We start from the raw sequence: 19674 nt of genomic DNA, 5'->3' as shown, positions 1-19674 counted from the left end.
TTCCCACCAAAGGCTAGGCATCAGCCCAGCTCCCCCGCGAGATTAATGAGCCAACACACATAACCAAGAGGGAGAGCGCACAACCTTTCCCACAGGGAGCAGAACGCCATCTGGCAAGTTCAAGCACCCATCCCCAGTTAAAAACAGCAAAACCTGGGACAAAGTCGCTGCCTGACATCATACGGATCCTCCCTGAAATCCACATCCAGTCTCAAATGAAGCCCTAAAGCCCCAAGCAGCAACAACACGGCTTCAGAAGCAGACAACACTGATACATTCTAAGCAGCAAAATAAAATACGAGGCCAGAAATCAAAGGGACAAATTTATGAATACGGATCATACAAAGTATCCCAGCCTCCTACAAACTTTGGTACACTTATCTCGGCTATCAAAATGTGACTTAAAATACGCGTATGCTTTTTTAAAAACATTCGATATGTACGTAACAGTTGTGAGGACCCTGCTTCCAGGAGACACACAAGTACTTTCCAGACTCACCACTCCCACCCCCGCTACGTGCACTGAAGTCCCGGGCACCACACGTGAAAGGCATCAGAAGACTCTGAAAGGCATAGGGAAGGAGGCACAGATGTGGGGACCAAGCAGCAGCTCAGAGGTGAGGCCTCGGTCTCTCCATTTGCCACGTACCCCAGACTGAGCGCTGGAGCCGGGGTGGCCCAGAAATGCCCCCAGCAGGCATCACAGCATGCTCCCCAAAACCCAGCTCTCTCCGGCCAAAGGACCAGGATGGGGGCGGCCACACGAGAAGAAAACCATAGACAGCAATCACCCTACTCCAGGCAGACCGCCAAAACTTGCACACACCTCCACTCTCCGCCAGCTGTGAGGGGGGCACCAACCACACAAGGGTACCAGGAACCTGGCCCTTCTGGCTGGGAGCACGCACACCCTGCTGCTTGGAGTCGGGGCAGACCGAGAGCTCACAAGTCCCAACAGAGGCCCGTCGTGCAGCCCCTCCTGAAGTATCAAGGTGGCAGCCCCTCCCTGGCAAGCCACGTCGCGGAAACCCAGCCAAAACACAAGGGCCAAACAAAGACCCAGACTCTCACACATAATACCCCAGCATCCAGGTTCTGATCAAGAACCAGAACATTCTCAACAAATGAATGAAAACAACCCACAGACAACAGCACCAAGATTAACAGAATAGTTAGAATAACTAACAACATTTGAAAACAGCTATTGTAAGAATAATTTAACAAATAACCACAAACACACTTGAAAAAATGAAAAAACAAAAACAAAAACAAAAAACCTCCAGCAAAGAAATAGAAGATGCAGAAGAGAATCAAATGGAAATTTTAGGGGCATCTGGGTGGCTCAGCTGGTTAAGCATCTGACCTCGGCTCAGGTCATGATCTCACAGTTTGTGGGTTCAAGCCCCGCATCGGGCTCTGTGATGACAGCTCGGAGCCTGGAGCCAGCTTCGGATTCTGTGTCTCCCTCTCTCCCTCTGCCCCTCCCATGCTCACGCTCTGTCTGTCTCTGTCTCAAAAATAAATAAATGTTAAAAAAAAATTTTTAATGAGCAGAGAATCTGATTATACATTTCTCCAAAAAGACACATAGATGGCCAACAGGTGCATAAAAAGATGCCCATCATTAATCATCAGGGAAATACAAATTAAAACCATAGTGAGATATCACCTTATACTGAGGAAACACATCCCAATTCATTATAGAAAGTTAATATTATCTGACACCAAAACCGGACTAAGACTAAAAGAAAACTACAGACTAATGTCCCTAAAGAACATGGAAGTAAAAACCCTTAACACAATATTAGCATGTCAGCAATACATACCAACAACTGACCCAAATTTCATCAGGAGACACACCATAACCAGTCCAATATTGAAATATCAATCAATGTTATACACCATATCAACATACATAGAATAAAAGTCACATATCTACACTTGTGGCGAGCATAGCATAACCATACACATGTCAGATCATTATGTTCTATACCAGAAATTAACGTAACATTGTACATACGCTGTTGCACACTGTAGTTACGCTGCAATTATGATCTATACTCAAATTTAAAAAACGTTTTAATCCCATCACAATTTATTCAGAAAAAGAATTTGACGAAATTCAACATCAATTCCTGATGAAACAAACACTCAGAAAAATAGGAAGAGAGGGTAACTTCCTCATCTTGATAAAGAACCACCAGAAAAAGCCTATAGCAAATATCACACTTAATGGTGAAACCCTAAATGCTTTTACCAGGAGCAAGCCAAGGATGTCTGCTTTTCCCACTTTTATTCAACACATAGCACTAGAAAGTACAGTGCATGAAACAAGGTAAAAAGGAAATAAAAGGCATAAATATTGGAAAGAAGAAATAATACTACAAATATTTGCAGATAACCTGATGGTCCATATGAGAAATATGAAGGACTCTGCAAACCATACCAAAGTAAAACATCAAAAGAACAAAAATAATAACAAACAAAACAATACCCTCTCCCCAGAAAAACTTGGTAGAACAAGCAAAGAATGATGACAAGCAAAGTAGATAGTTGCAGGATACAATATCAACGTACAAAAAGCAGTTGTATTTCTACATACTAAGAATGACCACGTGGACATTGATATAAAAAATACAATCTCAGGGAGCCTGGGTGGCTCAGTCAGTTAAGCATTAGACTCGCGATTTCAGCTCAGGTCAGGATCTCACAGTTCATAGGATCAAGCCCCATATCAGGCTCCATGCTGACAGTACAGAGCTTGCTTGGGCTTCTCTCTCTTCCTCTCTCTCTCCCCCTCCCCTGCTTGTATGCACATGCTCTCTCTCAAAATAAATAAACATTAAAAAGAATTACAATCTTACTTGCAATCACTCAAAAAATGGAATTGATAGGGGTAAACATATCAGAACATGTACAGGACTTGCATGCTGAGAACCACAAAACACTGGTTAAAGAACTTAAAGAAGATCCAAATAAATGGGGAGACATACCATGTTCGTGGACTGGGAGACTCAATACAGTAAAGATGTCAATTCTCCACTTAACACAGATCCTATCAAAATCCCTGCAAAGATTTTAGTAGCTATAGGGCAGATTATTCTAAAACTTATATAGAAAAGCTAAGAAACAATAACAACTAAAATCCTTCTGAAAAAGAACAGCAAAGTGGAAGGAATCACTCTACTTGATTTCAAGATTTATTATACAGCCACATTAACCAAGACCATGTGGAAGGATAAACACATAGAGCAATGGGACACAACACAGGCCCAAGAAATAGACTCACACAAATACACACAACGGATTTTTGACAACCGCAGAAAAGCAGTTCAGTGGAGGAGGTGTACAGAACTACCATACAATCCAGCATTATTTACAACAGCCAAGACGTGGAAACAACTTCAGTGTCCATCGATGGATGAATGCGTAAAGAAAATATGGTACCCGCATACGATGGAGCATTATTCCACCATAAATAGAAGGAAATCCTGCCATTTGTGACAACATGGATGGACCTAAGGGGTATTATGCTAAGTGAAGTAAGTCAGAGAAAGAGAAACACTGTATAGTCTCACTTACATGTGGAATCTTTAAAAACTGAGCTCAGAGATGCAAAGAACAGACTAGGTGGTTGCCAGAGTGGGGGAGTGGGCAAAATGGGCACAGGGAGCAGGGTGGTCAAAAAGTACAAATTTCCAGTTATAAAATAAGTAAGTTCTGGGGATGTGATACACAGAACGATGACTGTAGTTAACCATATTGTACACTTGGAAGCTGATGAGAGTAGGTCTTAAATTCCCATCACAAGAAAAAAGAAACCTGTAACTATGGTAGGTGAAGGAGGCTAACTAAACTTACTGCGGTCATCATCTCATGACCTATACGTATATCATGTATGTTGTATGCTTTAAACTTATACGATGTTATGTTGATTATATCTCAATAAAACTGGGGAAAATGGCAATGGAAGACATATAGCATTTTCAACCGATGGACAATAGACACCCACAGGCAAAAAAAAAAAATGAACCTTGATCTAAAACTCACACATTATGCAAATATTAACTCAAAATAGATCATACAGTTCTATGTAAAAACATATATAAACTTTCAAACTTTTAGAAAAACTTAAGAGAAATCCTTGGGATATAGGGCCAGACAAAGAGTTCTAGGACTGGACACCAAAAGCACAATGCATAAAAGAGTCAGTTCACAAACCCAACTTCATCAGAATCAGAAGCATTTGCTCCACAAAAGACTTGTTAAGAGGGACTAAAAGACAAGCTACACACTGGGAGGAAATGTTTGCAAACCACGTACCTGCCAAAGAATATTATATATTCTATAATATATAAAGAACTCTCATGGCTTAAGAATAAAAGTTGGATGATAATGATTATGATGATAGATGACAGATGGATGACAGATGTGATAGATAAATATGACAGATTGATATGATAAATAATAGATGATAGATAAATATAAATTGATATGACAGATGACAGATGTGATAGATAGCTTGATATGATAGATGATAGAAAGATAGATACATAGATAGATAGATAGATAGATAAATAGACTGATTCCCTTAGACAGATAGATTATAGATAGATAGATAGATAGATTACATAGATAGATGATAGCTCCAGTTAGATAGTAATACGTAGATAGACGATAGATAGATCGATAGATCAATAGATCCAATAAGAAAATGGGCAGAGACATCAACAGACATTTCTCCAAAGAGGACACGGAGGTGGCAAATAACCACCTGAAGAGATGTTCAACATCACAGCCACGAGGGAAATGCAAATTACAGTCACCATGATACATCAGTACACACCTATCAGAAGTGTTACAACAGAAAACAGTGACACCAGCACCTGCCGGCGAGAGCGCAGAGAAACGGGATCCCTCATGCTTTGCTTGGAGTAAAAAGCGATCCGAGCGCTCTGGAAAGCGGCTTCACAATTTCTCAGAGAACATGCCACACAGCCCAGCAACGGTACTCCTGGACGTTCACACCACAGCAACAAAGATTTACGTTCACACAAGGAACTGTAGGAATTCCAACAACTCTTCCCATGACAGCCCCAAACTGGAAACCATCAATTTGTCCTCCAGCAGCTGAGAGGTCCATCCACACCATGGAACACCACTGACAATACAGGGGGTGAGCTGCTGATACAGCAACAACCCGGACCTCCAGTCCCGAAAGTCTACACGTGTATGATTCCACATACAGTCACTCCTGCGATGACACATTTACAGAAACGGACAACAGACTGGTGTTTGCCAGCATGAGACTGGATGTGGGGAGGAGAGGTGGGGGTCCACATGGCGCCAGAACGTTCTGTGTCTGGGCTGCACCGGCTCGTCCTCCTGCCGTGGGGAAACGTGGTGGCTACCCAGGATGCCTGTGTGGTTTCTCACAACTACACGTGAATCTATGATCAGCTCAAACTAAAAAGCTCAGTCAAGAGAAAACACAGAAGCCGGGCACAAAGAGAACCCTGGTCCATGGCCGGTGGGAACGGAAGATGGTAACGCCCCGCCGGGAAGCCTGGCCGGTCCTCCAAGCTCAACACTCAGCTCGTGAGCCCACGATTGCACCCCGGCCATCCAGCCCAGAGAAATGACTTCCGTCTCCCAACACTCCCGTGGGAGCGTTCTCAGCAGCACAGTCTGTAATGGGGACAACCAGGACGCCCACCAACTGCAGACAGACCGCAGGACGCAGACCCTCCCCACGGCAGGAGCCCACTCAGCCACGAGGAACCGAGCGGCTCCAACACGCGCTGCAATGCGGACGCGCCTCGACGACCCAACACTCGGGGAGGGCAGCCAGGTGCCACAGGCCACACACCGTACGACCCCATCTGCCAGAAGCATCCAGAACAGGCAGACCAGGGAGACGGGACACAGACCAGGGGGTGTCTAGGTCTGGGAGGGGGGCGGGGACTCACAGCCAAGGGGCACGAGTTTCTTTCTGGGTGATGAAAGTATTCTAAAATTAGATGGTCGCGATGGTTACTCTAAATACGGGAAAGCCGTTTTGTTGTTTCGAACTGGAAACTGAATTGATGGTACGTAGGCTATAGATCAGTAAGGCTTTTTTTTTTTTTTTTTTTTTAATTAAAAGTGAATTAGGGGCGCCTGGGTGGCTCAGTCGGTTAAGCATCCGACTTCAGCTCAGGTCACGATCTTGCGGTCTGCGAGTTGGAGCTCCGCGTCGGGCTCTGGGCTGATGGCTCAGAGCCTGGAGCCTGCTTCCGATTCTATGTCTCCCTCTCTCTCTGCCCCTCCCCTGTTCATGCTGTGTGTCTCTCTCTATCTCAAAAATAAATAAACGTTAAAAAAAAAAATTAAAAAAAAAAAAGTGAATTAATGACTATAGTTCTTCTGAAGGGCGCAGGGAACTAGCCGGACATCTTTAAGAGGTCATCCCAGATCACTTAAATGGGGCTGTTTCCTGTTGACACATTTCCTCACACGGTGGGAAATCAAAAACGCCCATTTTCCTTGGTATGATGACAAACCAAATACGCGCTCTATAAACAGCCATACGTTACTTTGGGATCACGACTTAACACAATTTGGGGAACAGCAGGGCCCTTGGAGCAGAGGCCTCTGTGCTCAGGGCCCAGGGCCAGGAGGCTGATCTCGGGGCGGGGTCTCAAGAGACAGGCTTCCCGGCTGGGCTGTGGGGGGTGGCAGGGGGGAAGCCACCTAGGAGCTACAGGGTGACCTTCAGAGGCCTATCACCCCGTCCCCACACTCTCCAGCTGTGACAGCCTCAGACCTCAGAGCTTCACCACCCAGTCGGGCAGCCCTCCCACCCCATCCCGACCCCCACCCCCAAGCCAATGGACACAGAGCTGCAGCTCACGTCCTGCCTGCCCTACCTCGTAAACACCTGTGACCCCTCTCTCTGCTGCCCGAATGCCCATCTACTGCTCCCGCTTCTCCAACTCTACCGGAAAACTCCTACACATCCTTCAAAGCCCCAGACAAATATTTCATGATGTGTTTCCCCTTCTCCATGCTGCCCGCCCCGTGGACCCCCCACTCCTCCACACGGCCCACCCCACAGGACTGGCTGGAGCTGTGTCCCATGCACAGTGCACCAGGCTCCCGCTGTCCCGGTGTCTCCAGAGCCTGGTGTGGGCCAGACATTCAGATGTGCGGGGCCATGGATGACCATCCCACACAGGAAATCCATAACTGCCTCAGCTCTAGAACTTACTCATGAACCCATAAGTTCAATTCACAACGTGGGATGCCCTAGGTCAGCTGACCTGTTGGTGGGAAATGCTCGTATGCCAGCTGGGTTGTAGCGACCCCATGTCCCCGTGACAAGGAAGAGCACAGACAGATGCGTCCAGCGTGTGCTTCCAGCCAAGCCGATACGCTAGGGGCTGCGTGGGGAGTAAAGGGGTCGTGCATGACAGGCAGCCAGAGACTGACCGACGTCCCCTGTCAGGCCCAGGACACACAGAGTAGAGGAACCTCCCACCTCTGCTGCTCAGCAGCCCAGGGCCTGTCCACACATGTGCAGGGCCTGGCTGGATGCGGCTGAGCACCGGGGCCTCCAGCTGGGCCTCTCTCTGAGGCTGCACCAGCAGAAATCAAGCATGTGCTGCAGAGGGAGGGGGGCCAGGCCCATGCTGACCCCCACGGACCCCCGAGTGGCCTCAGAGGACACTGGGGGAGGGGACACTTCTGTGGGGCAGGAAGCTCGGCCCCTCCCCAGTGATTCCCACAGACGCAGCAACTAAAACCCAGGCACCTTCTCCCTTGGGACCGTGGTCAGCATGGAGTGGCCCGCTCTGCGTGGTCCCCCATGCCCAGGGCAGGCAGCTGCAGACAGCACCATCCGGGGTTCGGAGGCAGAGCCCCCCAAGCTCACTCAGGTGTCCCCGAATCCACCAGGTTGGTCTGCTGGTCAGAGGAGCGTGTTTCCCCGCTGGCTGTGGGCCGGGTCTGCTCTCGGCACCGCGGCCGCTGGTTCCTGGACGCGGCCCCTCCATCTCAAGGCCCCCCAGGGCTCCCCCTGCCCAGAGCCCCTCGGAGGTCCCCTCACCCCAGCCAGAGGAAACACCCATCTTCCAAAGGACTTGGGTGAGGAGGTCAGACCCACCCGGAGAACCCCCTTTTATTATAAATGTATCCTAATCAGGCCAGTAACCAGGGCCACCTGAGCTGGCAGATGAGCAGCCCGGGATGGTCAGCGACCCACTCACGAGGCCCAGAACCTGGTCCTGGTGCCCACTGGGCCTCCCACCTCACAGGACACAGAACAGAAAGGGGAGAAGCCCAGGAGGGCTGCCCAGCCTGCTTCTCCCCACTGTCAAATCACGCACCTGACTTCCACACGGACGCAGCAGATGCCACGGTCTGAAGGGTGTCCCCTCAACACCCGCGTGTCAAAGTCCTAACCCCCACGTGACTGTATTTGGGGAAGGGGCTTTGAGGAGGCTTAATGAGGTCTAAGGGTGGGGTCCTAATCTCACAGGACAACTGTCCCGATAAGAAGAGACAGCCGCATTGCTCTGTGTGCACGTGCACCGAGAAAAGGCCACATGAGGGGCTTTGAGAACTCAGCGGGATGCGCCTGCCTCCCTGCAGGTGGAAAGAGGCATCCAGCCGAAAGGAGGGAGGCCCCCTGTTCCCATGGGACCACCCACAACGAGGTACCCACACACAAAGCAGGAAGGAAAGCTGAGCAGGTCTGCTTTCCAGAGCTGGCTGCCGGCAGGGGGAATGGGGGTGTCCTTTGCTGCCCCTGCAGCATTGCCCAAGTCAGAAGGTCTGGTGCCGCCGGCCTGAGCCAAGGGTGTTGGAGGACCTGGGGTGGAGTGCTGTGGCCCGAGCTCTGCTAGGGGGTCCCAGGGAGGAGTGCCATGGCCCGGGCTCTGCTGGGGGGCCCGACTGGATTCTGCTGGGGGGCCCAGGGAGGAGCACCGTGGCCTAGGCTCTGCTGCGGGGCAGCGGGGGTGGGGGTGCGGTCAGGGAGGAGCACCATGGCCTGGGCTCTGCTATGGGGGGTCCAGGGAGGAGCGCTGTGTGGGGTCAGGGAGGAGCGCTGTGGCCCAGGCTCTGCTTCCCCGGTATCTGGGCAGTCATGGGGACAACACACAGGGCAGTGTTGGTCCCTGGCCGGCCTCAACCCCACGCACTGCACACTGATGTGCCAAGGGGTCCAGACGAAACCCACTCCCCACTGGGCTCCAGGAGACAAAAGGCATCCAGGCAGCCACATCCGTGAACACGGTGCTGGGAACCAGGGCCGCCCCCGCGTGTGTGTATGCCCTGTGTGTTGAGACTCAGGAGGACTGTCCCGTGCTGACCCGGACAATCAGGGCTGGAATGGTGCCTTCTCCGCACGCCCGGTCAGCTCTCACATGGGGCTTGCAGCCTGACGTCTTACTTCTGATGCCACATCAACACATTTTAGTGGCCATGGGCTTCCCAAATCCTTGTTTTCCTTCTCGAATCAGTTTCCATAGCAGAGACCCTTCTGGGAACTTGTGCGTTTCGTCCAGGTTTTCAGATATCCTGGCGTCTACTCACCCTGAGTATGTCCCTCGCATCTATTTTTAACCTGGCTTCATCTGCAGCCACTTAACTGTCCCCGAGGCCCTTCTTCGTGTTCCTCGGCTTTCCTAGTTCAAAGACCCAACTTTGGACGTTTTTTTCTGAAGGCAGAAGACCCTTGTTAAAAGACCCAATGCATCCTTTCAGTCTTTGAACTTGGGGATCTGTGCACCCAAACCTTCTGCTGAGCCGTGGCTCGGGACACGTGGGGCTGGAAACAGGGAATGTGGCTGGTTTCGGTGGGGGGGGGCGGGGGGAGGTCCTGGGTCCTGGATGTCGGCCTCCACTGCCCTCAGTGAGCTCAGTGGATCACCGCCTCCTGGGACTCGGCCACGACCCTGCGCAGGAGCTGATCTGGTGGGAAGGGGGGGGGGTCTCCGCACCCCCAAGTCCTTCCCAAAGCAGTCCTCCTCGGAGACACGGACAACACACATAGCTGTTTCCAAGTACGGCAGAGAGCCTTCCAGAAGTTGAGTAAGCGTCCATGCAGCAGACGGCTGCCGCCCACCCTCTCCCACACCGTGTCTCCAGGGGCTGCCCCAGGAAGGGCTACAGAGCTGTTCCAACAGTCCCAGCTTCAAGACGCTGGGGCAGGAGCAGAACGCCAGGTTAACAACTCAGGGTTTCCAGCCACAGTGGTTGTACTTTCCTCTAGATTTACCTCCACACACAGAAGCTGTCAGTTCTAAGCCACAAGGGGAGGGGAGGGATGAGCACCCCCTTCCAGGGGGGTGGTTCCAGGCACCGGACACCCCGCCACCTGCACCGAAGAGGAACTGATCTACATGGTGTCGGATCTGCAAACAGCGGACAGGGCCCGCCAGCCCCTGACTCCGGAGCAAAGCAGTGCAGCCAACAGGTCCTGCCCAGAACAACACAGCCCGGCTGCTGGACAGACACGGGTTCTAAGGCAGGGTGTTTGCATTTCAGAGCAGGGCCCTCACTCTCCCCTCCCCTCCCCTCCCTTCCCCTCCTGCAAGCCCGCAGGCCAGGTGTTCACACAAGCCAGGCCCATCCTACAGGCACAGCCCCAGGAGGTGAAAGGCCTGCTCTGGGCCCTGCCCTCTCCTGTCAAGAAGCCTCCAGCCAGGGGACTCCTGGGTACACACTTGTGCCCCGCCCCCACCCCCAGTTCTCCCCTCTGCCTTCACCCCAAACGTGCGTCTAACCACGCCTCCTGCCTGCAGGCACTGTCAGAGTCCCGCACTTGGTCACACACCTTCCACGGCTCCCTCCCTCTTCTCCCGTGTCCTCCCAGCTGAGGCCACAACAAATAAGCGAGTCCCCTCGACCACCACGCGCACTGGGTTTCTCTGCCTCTGCTCGTCCCCATTCGCCCCACCCAGGACCCCATTCCTGCCCCCGCCAGCAACCTTGCCTCCCACAGAAGCCAGCAGGCAGGCTGCACCAGTGGCTGTTCCAGAGCCGGACGCCCCGGCGGCCCCGCCCAGAACTCTGGGACCCCCTTTCCAGAATCAGGGTGTGTCCCCAGCACCCCCTCCCACAACCAGGATGCATCTGCCAACATCCCGTCCTCCCACATCACCCAGGGCACCGTCTTACTGGCTCAGGGTCTGGAGAACACCCTAGAAGCTGCTATTAAGTTGGACTAATTAAGTTGCAACATGAAAACACAGACAAACCACGCCCAGGACACATGGTGGGGGCATCCCTCACCTGTAACCGTGGGACTTTGGGCCACCTCTCAGCTGTCCTGGGCCTGCCAGGTGGGGATCCCTAGGCAGTGGTGATGCCCCAAGTGCCTGAAGATACGTGAGAGCCGCTGAGAGGCACTCCCCCTCTGCTGTCCCACAGACAGGGCTTTGTGAGCTAAAACCAGCCGGGCCAGCCGGAAGAAGGCCATGACCCTGAGTACAGGTCACAAGGCCACCTAGGGAGCCACTGCTGGGTGACAGACCCGATCCACGGGCTCCATCAGGAAAGGCATGGCCAGTCACAGTCCGGCTCGCCCACTCTTGGGACAGCCAGGGATGCATGGAAACAACCTGTCCTCTCTCACCCTCCTGTTCCGAAAGCACCAGACGAAACCACCAAGGGAAATGACCGATGCATCTGAAAATAGGAACGACTGAATTTTTACACAAAGAAGTGTGAGGCAAGGGGAACACACCTGGGGACATGGGGCCCCTCCCGAAGGAACGTCAGCCTCTCCACAGTGAGCGGCTGGTCCACACACACAGGGACACACACCACAGAGAAATTCAAACGGCACATGCAGGAAAGTGGCATCCACATCAGTGAGCGGCCAGGAGGGGCCACGTCCTAACAGACAGTGGGGTGTGAAGGACCAGACTCAACACCGGGGACGCGCACCAGAATCTGGGGCCGAGGCCTCCCACCCAGGGACCTCCGGCCTGGGAATCTGCATTTCTGGCAGGTCGCCAGGGCCTGCCCAGAGAGCCACTGCTAAGTGCCGTTGGGTGTAACCTACAAAGATAAAATAGAGCACAACAGTATTTGCACAACAGCTCCAGACCCAGGGAGAAAAACGTGGTCGTATCTGCCCTCCCAACAATGTAACTGAGGGAACCAAGTCTCTGTGAACAAAGACGCTCATGGGGAATGATATTTTTAAAACAGTATTAGGGGCGCCTGGGGGCTCAGTCCGTTGAGCATCTGACTTGAGCTCAGGTCACGATCTCGCGATCCATGAGTTCAAGCCCCGCGTCGGGCTCTGCGCTGACAGCTTGGAGCCTGGAGCCTGCTTCGGATGCTGTGTCTCCCTCTCTCTCTGCCCCTCCCCTGCTCACGCTCTATCTCTGTCTGTCTCTCTCTCTCTCAAAAATAAACAAACATTAAAAATTTTAAAACAACAACAGCAACAAACAGTGTCTCACTGTGCTGGGAACGGACAGTCACACACGTGCACATGCACACGTAGCGCAGAAGCAGCGGCTGCCTGAAGGCAGTGGCAGAACCCTCCACGGGAAGATGAAGAAAATAAAATCATACAGACACCAGAACGACAATGACGTGGGGAAAGAACACTCACGAAGACCAGACCCGGAGAGTACAGAGCACTCGCTGGGCTGGCGGGACTGGGTGACATTCACCATCCTGCAGATTCCCTGCCGAATGAACGTCAGCCCTGAGCCTCCATTGGGCTCCCTCCTCCATGGGATGAGAACACGCGCCCTTGCTGGCACGGCCACTTCGGACCCTCGTGAGTGCCCACACAGCCGCCGCGTGGCATCAGGAATGCGTGTGACCGCTGACTCCCGGGGCTGGGGCCGTGGGCGTCGGGGGAGCATGCGCCTGGGAGTCTTCTGCACACGCAGCCCACACCGAGGCCACCGCTACCACAACACACATGGCCCCCCTGACCTCCGGGGGTGCACCGGCATGAGGAGACCCTCAGGTGGTCTCCGGGAAAGGCAGCAAATGGACGGGAAGAAATGAAAATAGACAAACACAGAGCAAGCAGAGGGAGATATAAGAGAACAGAGAGAAAACAGGAGGAAAAGCAAAGGTTAGAAACACACAGAACGACCCAAAACGGCACTTTTTCCAGGACATCAGGAGCCTGGAAGGGGCCACTCCGGGACCCCATGGGGGCGACAACACTGTGCTCAAGCGTCTTGGAAGTGGTCAAGAGACTGTCTGCGGGTGGGGGCAACGCCCGCCTGGAGAAATGCTCAGGGCACAGCCCCCGAGGATGCACAATCATACACACGTGTGCGTGCGTGCATGCGTGCATGTGTACACACACACTTAGACACTCACAGCCCTGCACGCACATGCACACTTCCACACACACATATGCACACACCCATGTGCATACACAAACACACGCACACACACATGCATGTGCATACACACATGCACACTTATACTCACATCTGCATGTGTACACGCATACACACATGTACAGTTATACACATACACAATTATACTCACATCCACATATACATGTGTACGCACACGTGCAGACACAAATATACACAAATATACACGTGTGCACACACTCATACACATCCATGTGTTTGCACACATACACACACGTACACACTTATACACTTGTGTGCACATTTATGTGCACACATATACACACATGCACACACCCACACGGATGCATGCACATGTACACGTCCCCACAATACACACATGCACATGCGTGTACAGAAACCTAGGCATGCACACACAGTCCACACGAATACAAACCCACACACGTGTGTACACACACAGACACATATACACACATACGCTTGCCCCATGCTCCACACATCCACATCCACGTGCACACGGACAAATGCATGTGTCCACGCAGGTGACACACACACATGTGCACATACGCACAGCTACTTATCTCCAACAGACAAGTCCATCCACAGACGCACACACACGTCTAGACATACGTACATCGTCTACTTCTAAACCACACCCTACCTTCACTGTAAACACTAGGTAGCGTTACGTATCTATAAGTAAACACACGTGTGCAGGTTTTAAATGCGCAGCCAGGACTCCACGCCTTCCATCTGCAAGACAGTGGGCTCTCGTGTACCAGGCAAGTCACCGGCCACTCCCATGACAATGAGGCTGAGCCCCCGACACTCTGGCGAGACGATCCAGGGTCTCCCTGGTGAGGGCCTCGCCTGAGGCTCCCAGACCACCCTGTGGGCCCCAGGACAGCAGCAGATCAGGAGACACCGCCGAGAGGGACCAGCCCGGAGACACGCGGCTGACAGTGGCTCCGGGTGGTGGGGACCATTCCAGCTCACCCCTTAGACTGGAGTGGGTGGCCTCACTGCCCCCCAGGCTGTGGCAGGAGCCGGGCAGGGTGCCCCCCAGGCTCACGGCCGAACCGCTAGCGCGGGGCCACGGGCACAGCGCTCTCAGGGCCCTGGAGGCTCTGCCTCTCCGTGGGTCATGCTGGCCGGCAGGTCGGGGCCCAGCATCCCTGCACCCACCGGCCAGGCCCTGCCTCATCTCCCTCCGCCCTGCTCCGGGAAGCTGACTGCAGCTGATTGCCACCCCAACACCCGCCCCCAGCAAACACAACACCCCCATCTGCACTTTTAGCATCTCAGCCCCCTCCAGGGCAACACACCCACACTCGGCTCCACAGCCCTCCCTGACTCCCCAGCCCTGTGGCGTCACCTGGGCACACCTTGTCTCGCTGATGGAAACCGAGGTTGGGGACCACATAGGGTGGCAGACCTGCACCTCCACGTCTAGGAGCCCCCACTGCAGCTGCCCTGTCTCCTCTGACTCGCCGAGGGCCACCTGGGCCTGAAGTCCCTAACCACTCCCACCCTACGGTCCCATGCTCCCTGCCCCACACCCCAGGCCCGCACTCCCCGCTCTGTGCCCCCTCACCCTGCCCCGTTCGTGTGCCCAGCTCTGTCCCCCCTGCCCAGTCCTCTCACCCCAATCTCCCCACTCCGTGCCTCCTCCCACACCCCATGCTCTCCACTCTGTGCTCCCTCACCCTGCCCTACGATCCCCACTCCATGCCCCACTCCTGGCCCCGTGCTCCCATCTCCATGCCTCCTCCCTGCCCTGGCTCCCTGCCCCAGGTCTCTCACCCTCTGGGTCCCCCACCCCATGTCCCCCGCCCCGTGTCCTGCTCCGGGTCCCCCGCCCATGCCCCCCGCCCCATGTCCCGCTCCAGGTCCCCTCTCCGTGTCCCCCACCCCCTGCCTGCTATGTCCCTGCAGACAAAAGCCCCACCGCACTGACCTGCTTCTCGTTCTCATCCTCCAGCCTCAGCCGATCTTCGATGCAGTTCCGGGCTTGCAGGAAGGCTTTCCGCTGGGAGCGCTCGGCCAGGATGCGCACAAACACCCCATACATGTTCACGCTGAGGAAGAGCAGGGCGTTGGCACCAAGCTGGAGGAGAGAACAGTACAAAGCACTAGGCGCGTGGGGCGCTAGCTCGACGGAGGCTCAAAGCCCCCAACAGCAGCCCGCAAGACGACCTCACCCTCTAGGGTGCTGCGGAGTCGGCCTGACCCACGGCGCAAAGTGGGCGTCACATGACTACGAGCCATCAAGGCGGGCACATCCCTCCTCCTGGGCTTGTCATGGGGCAGAACGGTATGCCAGGCGCGTCCCCCAAATTCACGTGGAAGCCCTGCCCCCCAGGACCTCAGAGCGGGCCTGCGTTTGGACGTGAGATGTTCCAGGAGGTAATTACGTGAAAACGAGGTCACCAGGGAGGGCCGGAAGCCCGTGTGACTGGTGTCCTCATAAGAAGAGGAGACCAGGACACGGACACACAGGGAGGGACGACCCCGTGAGGCCCGGGGAGGAGACGGCGTCCAAGCCACTGGGCGGAGCTGTGCTGGGCGTGACAGTCACCCCAGGTCACCATCCGAGGAAATATGAGCGCGAGGAGAGAGCAGCCCACTCCGTGACCAAACAGCGGAGGAGAGCAGATCAAAAACACTAGGAAGAAAGGACCACAGCACCATAAGCACAAAGCATCACCCGAGGTGACTGAGCATCCAGAGTCCTGTGATCAGCTCTCGCTGCCTTCCGGGGACGGGAATAAGGAAGGGGCTGGCGAGAAGGAACGGTCTGGGGTGCTGGCCAAGGCCCACAGTCGGAGGCTCACACCTGCTGGACCAGGAAGGAGGCCCTGAGGGACGTCCTGCTTTCAGCAGCCTTAACTCAAGGCCAGTATGGACCATCAGGGAGCCCACGATGGCCACACACAGGTCGTGGCAGACCCGGGGAGGATCGGACCGAACTTCACCACTCAGCCTCTTCTGCTGGTCTGTCCCACCTCTCTTGGGCACAGGGCACGGGGCCCCCCAGGCCATTCACAGAGACAGAGAGGACACCCACCCACCTCCCCAGGGGCTGCGGTGTGTCTGAGCATCACACAAAGCCGCTGTCCTCAGTCTCTGCAGAGAGGTTGGGTTTCTGTGTCTGATTCAACGTGGGCATTTCCCTCAGGTTCTGAGGGTCACTGCTACTCCTACACCAACCAGAAATGCCCCCCACCCAGCACTGTGACCCGCACACAACTGTACGGGATGAAAGAAACACAGAGGCAGTCTAGCAGCAGTCTCTGGTCAGACAGCCCCGCCAGGGACAAGCGGGAGGGCAGACCAAGAGCCGCGTGCATGGAGAGCCCGCAGCACTGGATGGGGCCGGAGCTGGGGCAGGGGGCTGGGGTGCAGAGCAGAGACCACACAGGCCACGCAGGGACAGACTGGGGCCCACGGAGAGCACATGGCACCTCCTGTGTCCAAGCCCAGGAGAGTGTGACATGTTCCTCAGGAGGGATACACAGGGCCGGGGTCACAGACAGCAGAGCTGTTCGAGGAGGTGACAGGAACAGGAGAAAGCCAGGAACACGAATCCCCAGGGCCTGGCACATGACCATCATTGCCCGAAAACCAGGGTGAGCTCACCAGCACACCTGGCGGCCCAGGTTCACGTATACCTGTTGGAGCTCCCGTCTCAACACACTCGGGAACGTACCCCCGGGGACAGCACCTCCCACACACCACACCCCTCCCTCAGGTCCAGGGAGCCGCCTAAGTCCTATGACCACGGTGCCCACGGTGACCTTGTTACCTCTGTGTGTCCCTATTCACCTCCATGTGACCTGCCCACCTCCATATGACCCGTTCACCTCCATGTGACCCACTCATCTCTGTAACACCTGCTCACCTCCCTGTCATCTGTCTCCCTGCAACCTGACCATTCTCCATGTGACTGGGTCATCCTCGTGTGACCCTGGTCATCTCTGTCCCCCTAAACCAATGCCCCTCTGTAGCTGGAGTACTCCTTGCCTAAAGCAGGTGCAGGGCTGGAAGGAAATGCTTCTGTGATGCTGAACCAGCCTCTCACCAGGCACGGAGGGGAGGGGGCTTATGTGGCCCTCCTGGGGGGCCTGTGCCATGTCCCAGTGACCAGGGCAGTGTCCTCTGCGCTCTCAGACCATCTGCTCTATTTGGGATCAGCTCCTGTGATCTGTTTGTGGAACCCCTTGTTGGAGGCGACAGAAGCCCGGCACATATGAAACCACCAAGGGCGGTTTTGCAGGATCAGTATTTAAACGCGTTCTGAGCGTGTTGCCCACAAGTAAGGTCCTGGGCACCCTTCCAAACTTCAAACAAGCACACATCACTGCACGAAGCACGCGTCTCTTCCTGGGCAACACATGGTCCGTCTGGCTTCTAGTGCCCCTCCCGGCCTGGGCTTCACGTCCTGGAGGCACGCCGGATGCTCTCCCGTCCTGGCTGCCCACAGCGTCCACGCCGGAGCCCCGAGCCACCGCTCTCCCCAGCAGGCACACAGGCAGAGGACCAGGCCCTCGTGAGGGGCCGGCACCCACAGACAGCCCGGCAGTAGGGCCAGGAAGCAAGCCACATTCACAGGTGGCAGACAGCTTTTCCAGAAAGTAAGGCATCAGCTGGGCCCAGAGCAGGACTCAGAAAATGTGCTGTCCCCCCAGTGAGGCTGGGGCAGGGGCGGAACACGGACTGAGGGGCAGACCGTCTGGTTAAGGGAGAGGTGGGCAGCAGAGTGGGGGCATGCAGGGCCACCTCTCTCCACACACCTTTGTCACACCTTCCCTCCAGTCAGGAAGCCCCCCCCCCAGGGAAACTGAGGCCCCACAGGCCGGTCACTGAGTGCCTGCCCGCCCTGTCCACACTGCTGAAAACCCCTCACATGGAGAAGGAGTCAGTGTCCGGCAGGCAGGGTGAGGTAGGGGCAGAGATCTTGGGGTAGGGGGAATCCACACCCACATGGCCAGAGGCCTCCATGCCCCCCCACCCCGCACCTGCCCACCTGCCTCTCTTGCGTCCCTCACTCACTCCCACCCCCGGGGATCAGGGTCCCGTGGCAGGTGACACAACAGGCCACGCTGGCCCCCTAATCAGCATCAGTGACAAGGTCACCTGCTGGCAGGTGTGGCCCAAACGGGCTGAGAAGGACCCAAGCTCGGGGAAGGGCATGTCGGGGTCCAGACCAAGCACCCCTAGAGCTGCAGGCTGGCCAGTGAGGGGGCTCCAATGCGGCTACCCCTCTTGGCCACCCCTCCCGGCCACTCTCTGGGTTTGAGGCCTCCCCGAAGGGCCAGCCTGCAGTGGTCAGAGCCCTCAGTCCCCACTCACCCCCTCCCTGCTCTGAGGGAAGCCAGCCCCCAAGCCCCCGGGTTCCAGCTGCTCACTCCTAGGGGCTCAGGGCCTCCAGACAGGCAGGCGCCTGCCTCATGGCGCCACAGGCATGTTACGGCTGCTGCCCCCACGGCTCCTTAACCCTGACCCGACCCAGGTCACTGGGTCACGCCCTGGGATGCTGCCCACGGGAGCGCTGGGCTCCTCCTTGTCCCTCGTGCCTGTGCGGTGCTCCTGCCTCCGTTCCTCTAGTGCTCCTCCAGCTGGGTCTGGGGGAGGGGGCTCAGTGAGTAAGGCCCCCAGCCCATACCTCCGGAGCCCCTGGTACCACAGGGGACTGGGCCCAGAGACCCCTCTTCGCCCAGACATGGGCTCCCCAGATATGCCGGCACCGAGCACGTGCCAGCCCCGGGCGGGAGAGGGCAGAGCTCTCCCTGCAGTCTTGCACCTCTAGCCTCGGCACACCCGCCCCATGCACCGGCCTCAGCACACCTGCCCCATGCACCCATCCATCTACCCATCCATCCACTCATCCATCCATCCACCCATCTAACCATACAAACAACCATCCGTCCATCATCCATCCATCCAACCATCCAACCATCCTCTCAAAACCATCCTCTCAAACACAACATGAGCTGGGCTTTGGACCTGTGCCCACTCCAGGCTGGGCTGGCAGGGTCTCCTTGCCTTAGACAGGCCAAGTGGCTCCAGGAACCCCGGGGACCTCATGAGCCAACAGGGGTGACAATCAAACACCTACATCGAAGCACTTCTGGGAGGTGAAAATGTGTGTGTGAGCTCAGCTCAGGGGCACACGTGGCCCACCCTGCTTCACACCAGCCCCGTCACACACATTTTCTCAGACGGGAGCTGAGGCCAATGGTCTGTCCAAGGTGACACGGGAATTACTGCAGAGTGACAGTGGTGCAGAGCCCTCGGTCCCGCCCGGTGCCGGTAATGCACGTGGGTC

At 55.2% G+C, this 19674-nt stretch overlaps 1 protein-coding gene across 1 annotated transcript in view; it reads right to left on the bottom strand.

Moving 5' to 3' along the window:
- Window positions 1–19674, bottom strand: part of ADCY1 (adenylate cyclase 1) — a 113118-nt gene that overhangs the window by 82537 nt on the left and 10907 nt on the right. Inside the window, exon 2 of the mRNA XM_019450965.2 lies at window positions 15304–15453. Within this exon, the coding sequence (XP_019306510.2) occupies window positions 15304–15453 (150 nt within the window). The remainder of the gene's footprint in view (window positions 1–15303; window positions 15454–19674) is intronic.

This window comes from Panthera pardus, unplaced genomic scaffold (genome assembly GCF_024362965.1).
Source record: "Panthera pardus isolate Hobbes unplaced genomic scaffold, ASM2436296v1 HiC_scaffold_8, whole genome shotgun sequence".
Lineage (NCBI taxonomy): Eukaryota > Metazoa > Chordata > Mammalia > Carnivora > Felidae > Panthera > Panthera pardus.
Note: the sequence above shows the minus strand (reverse complement) of the source record. Positions and strands in the feature narration are given on the sequence as shown.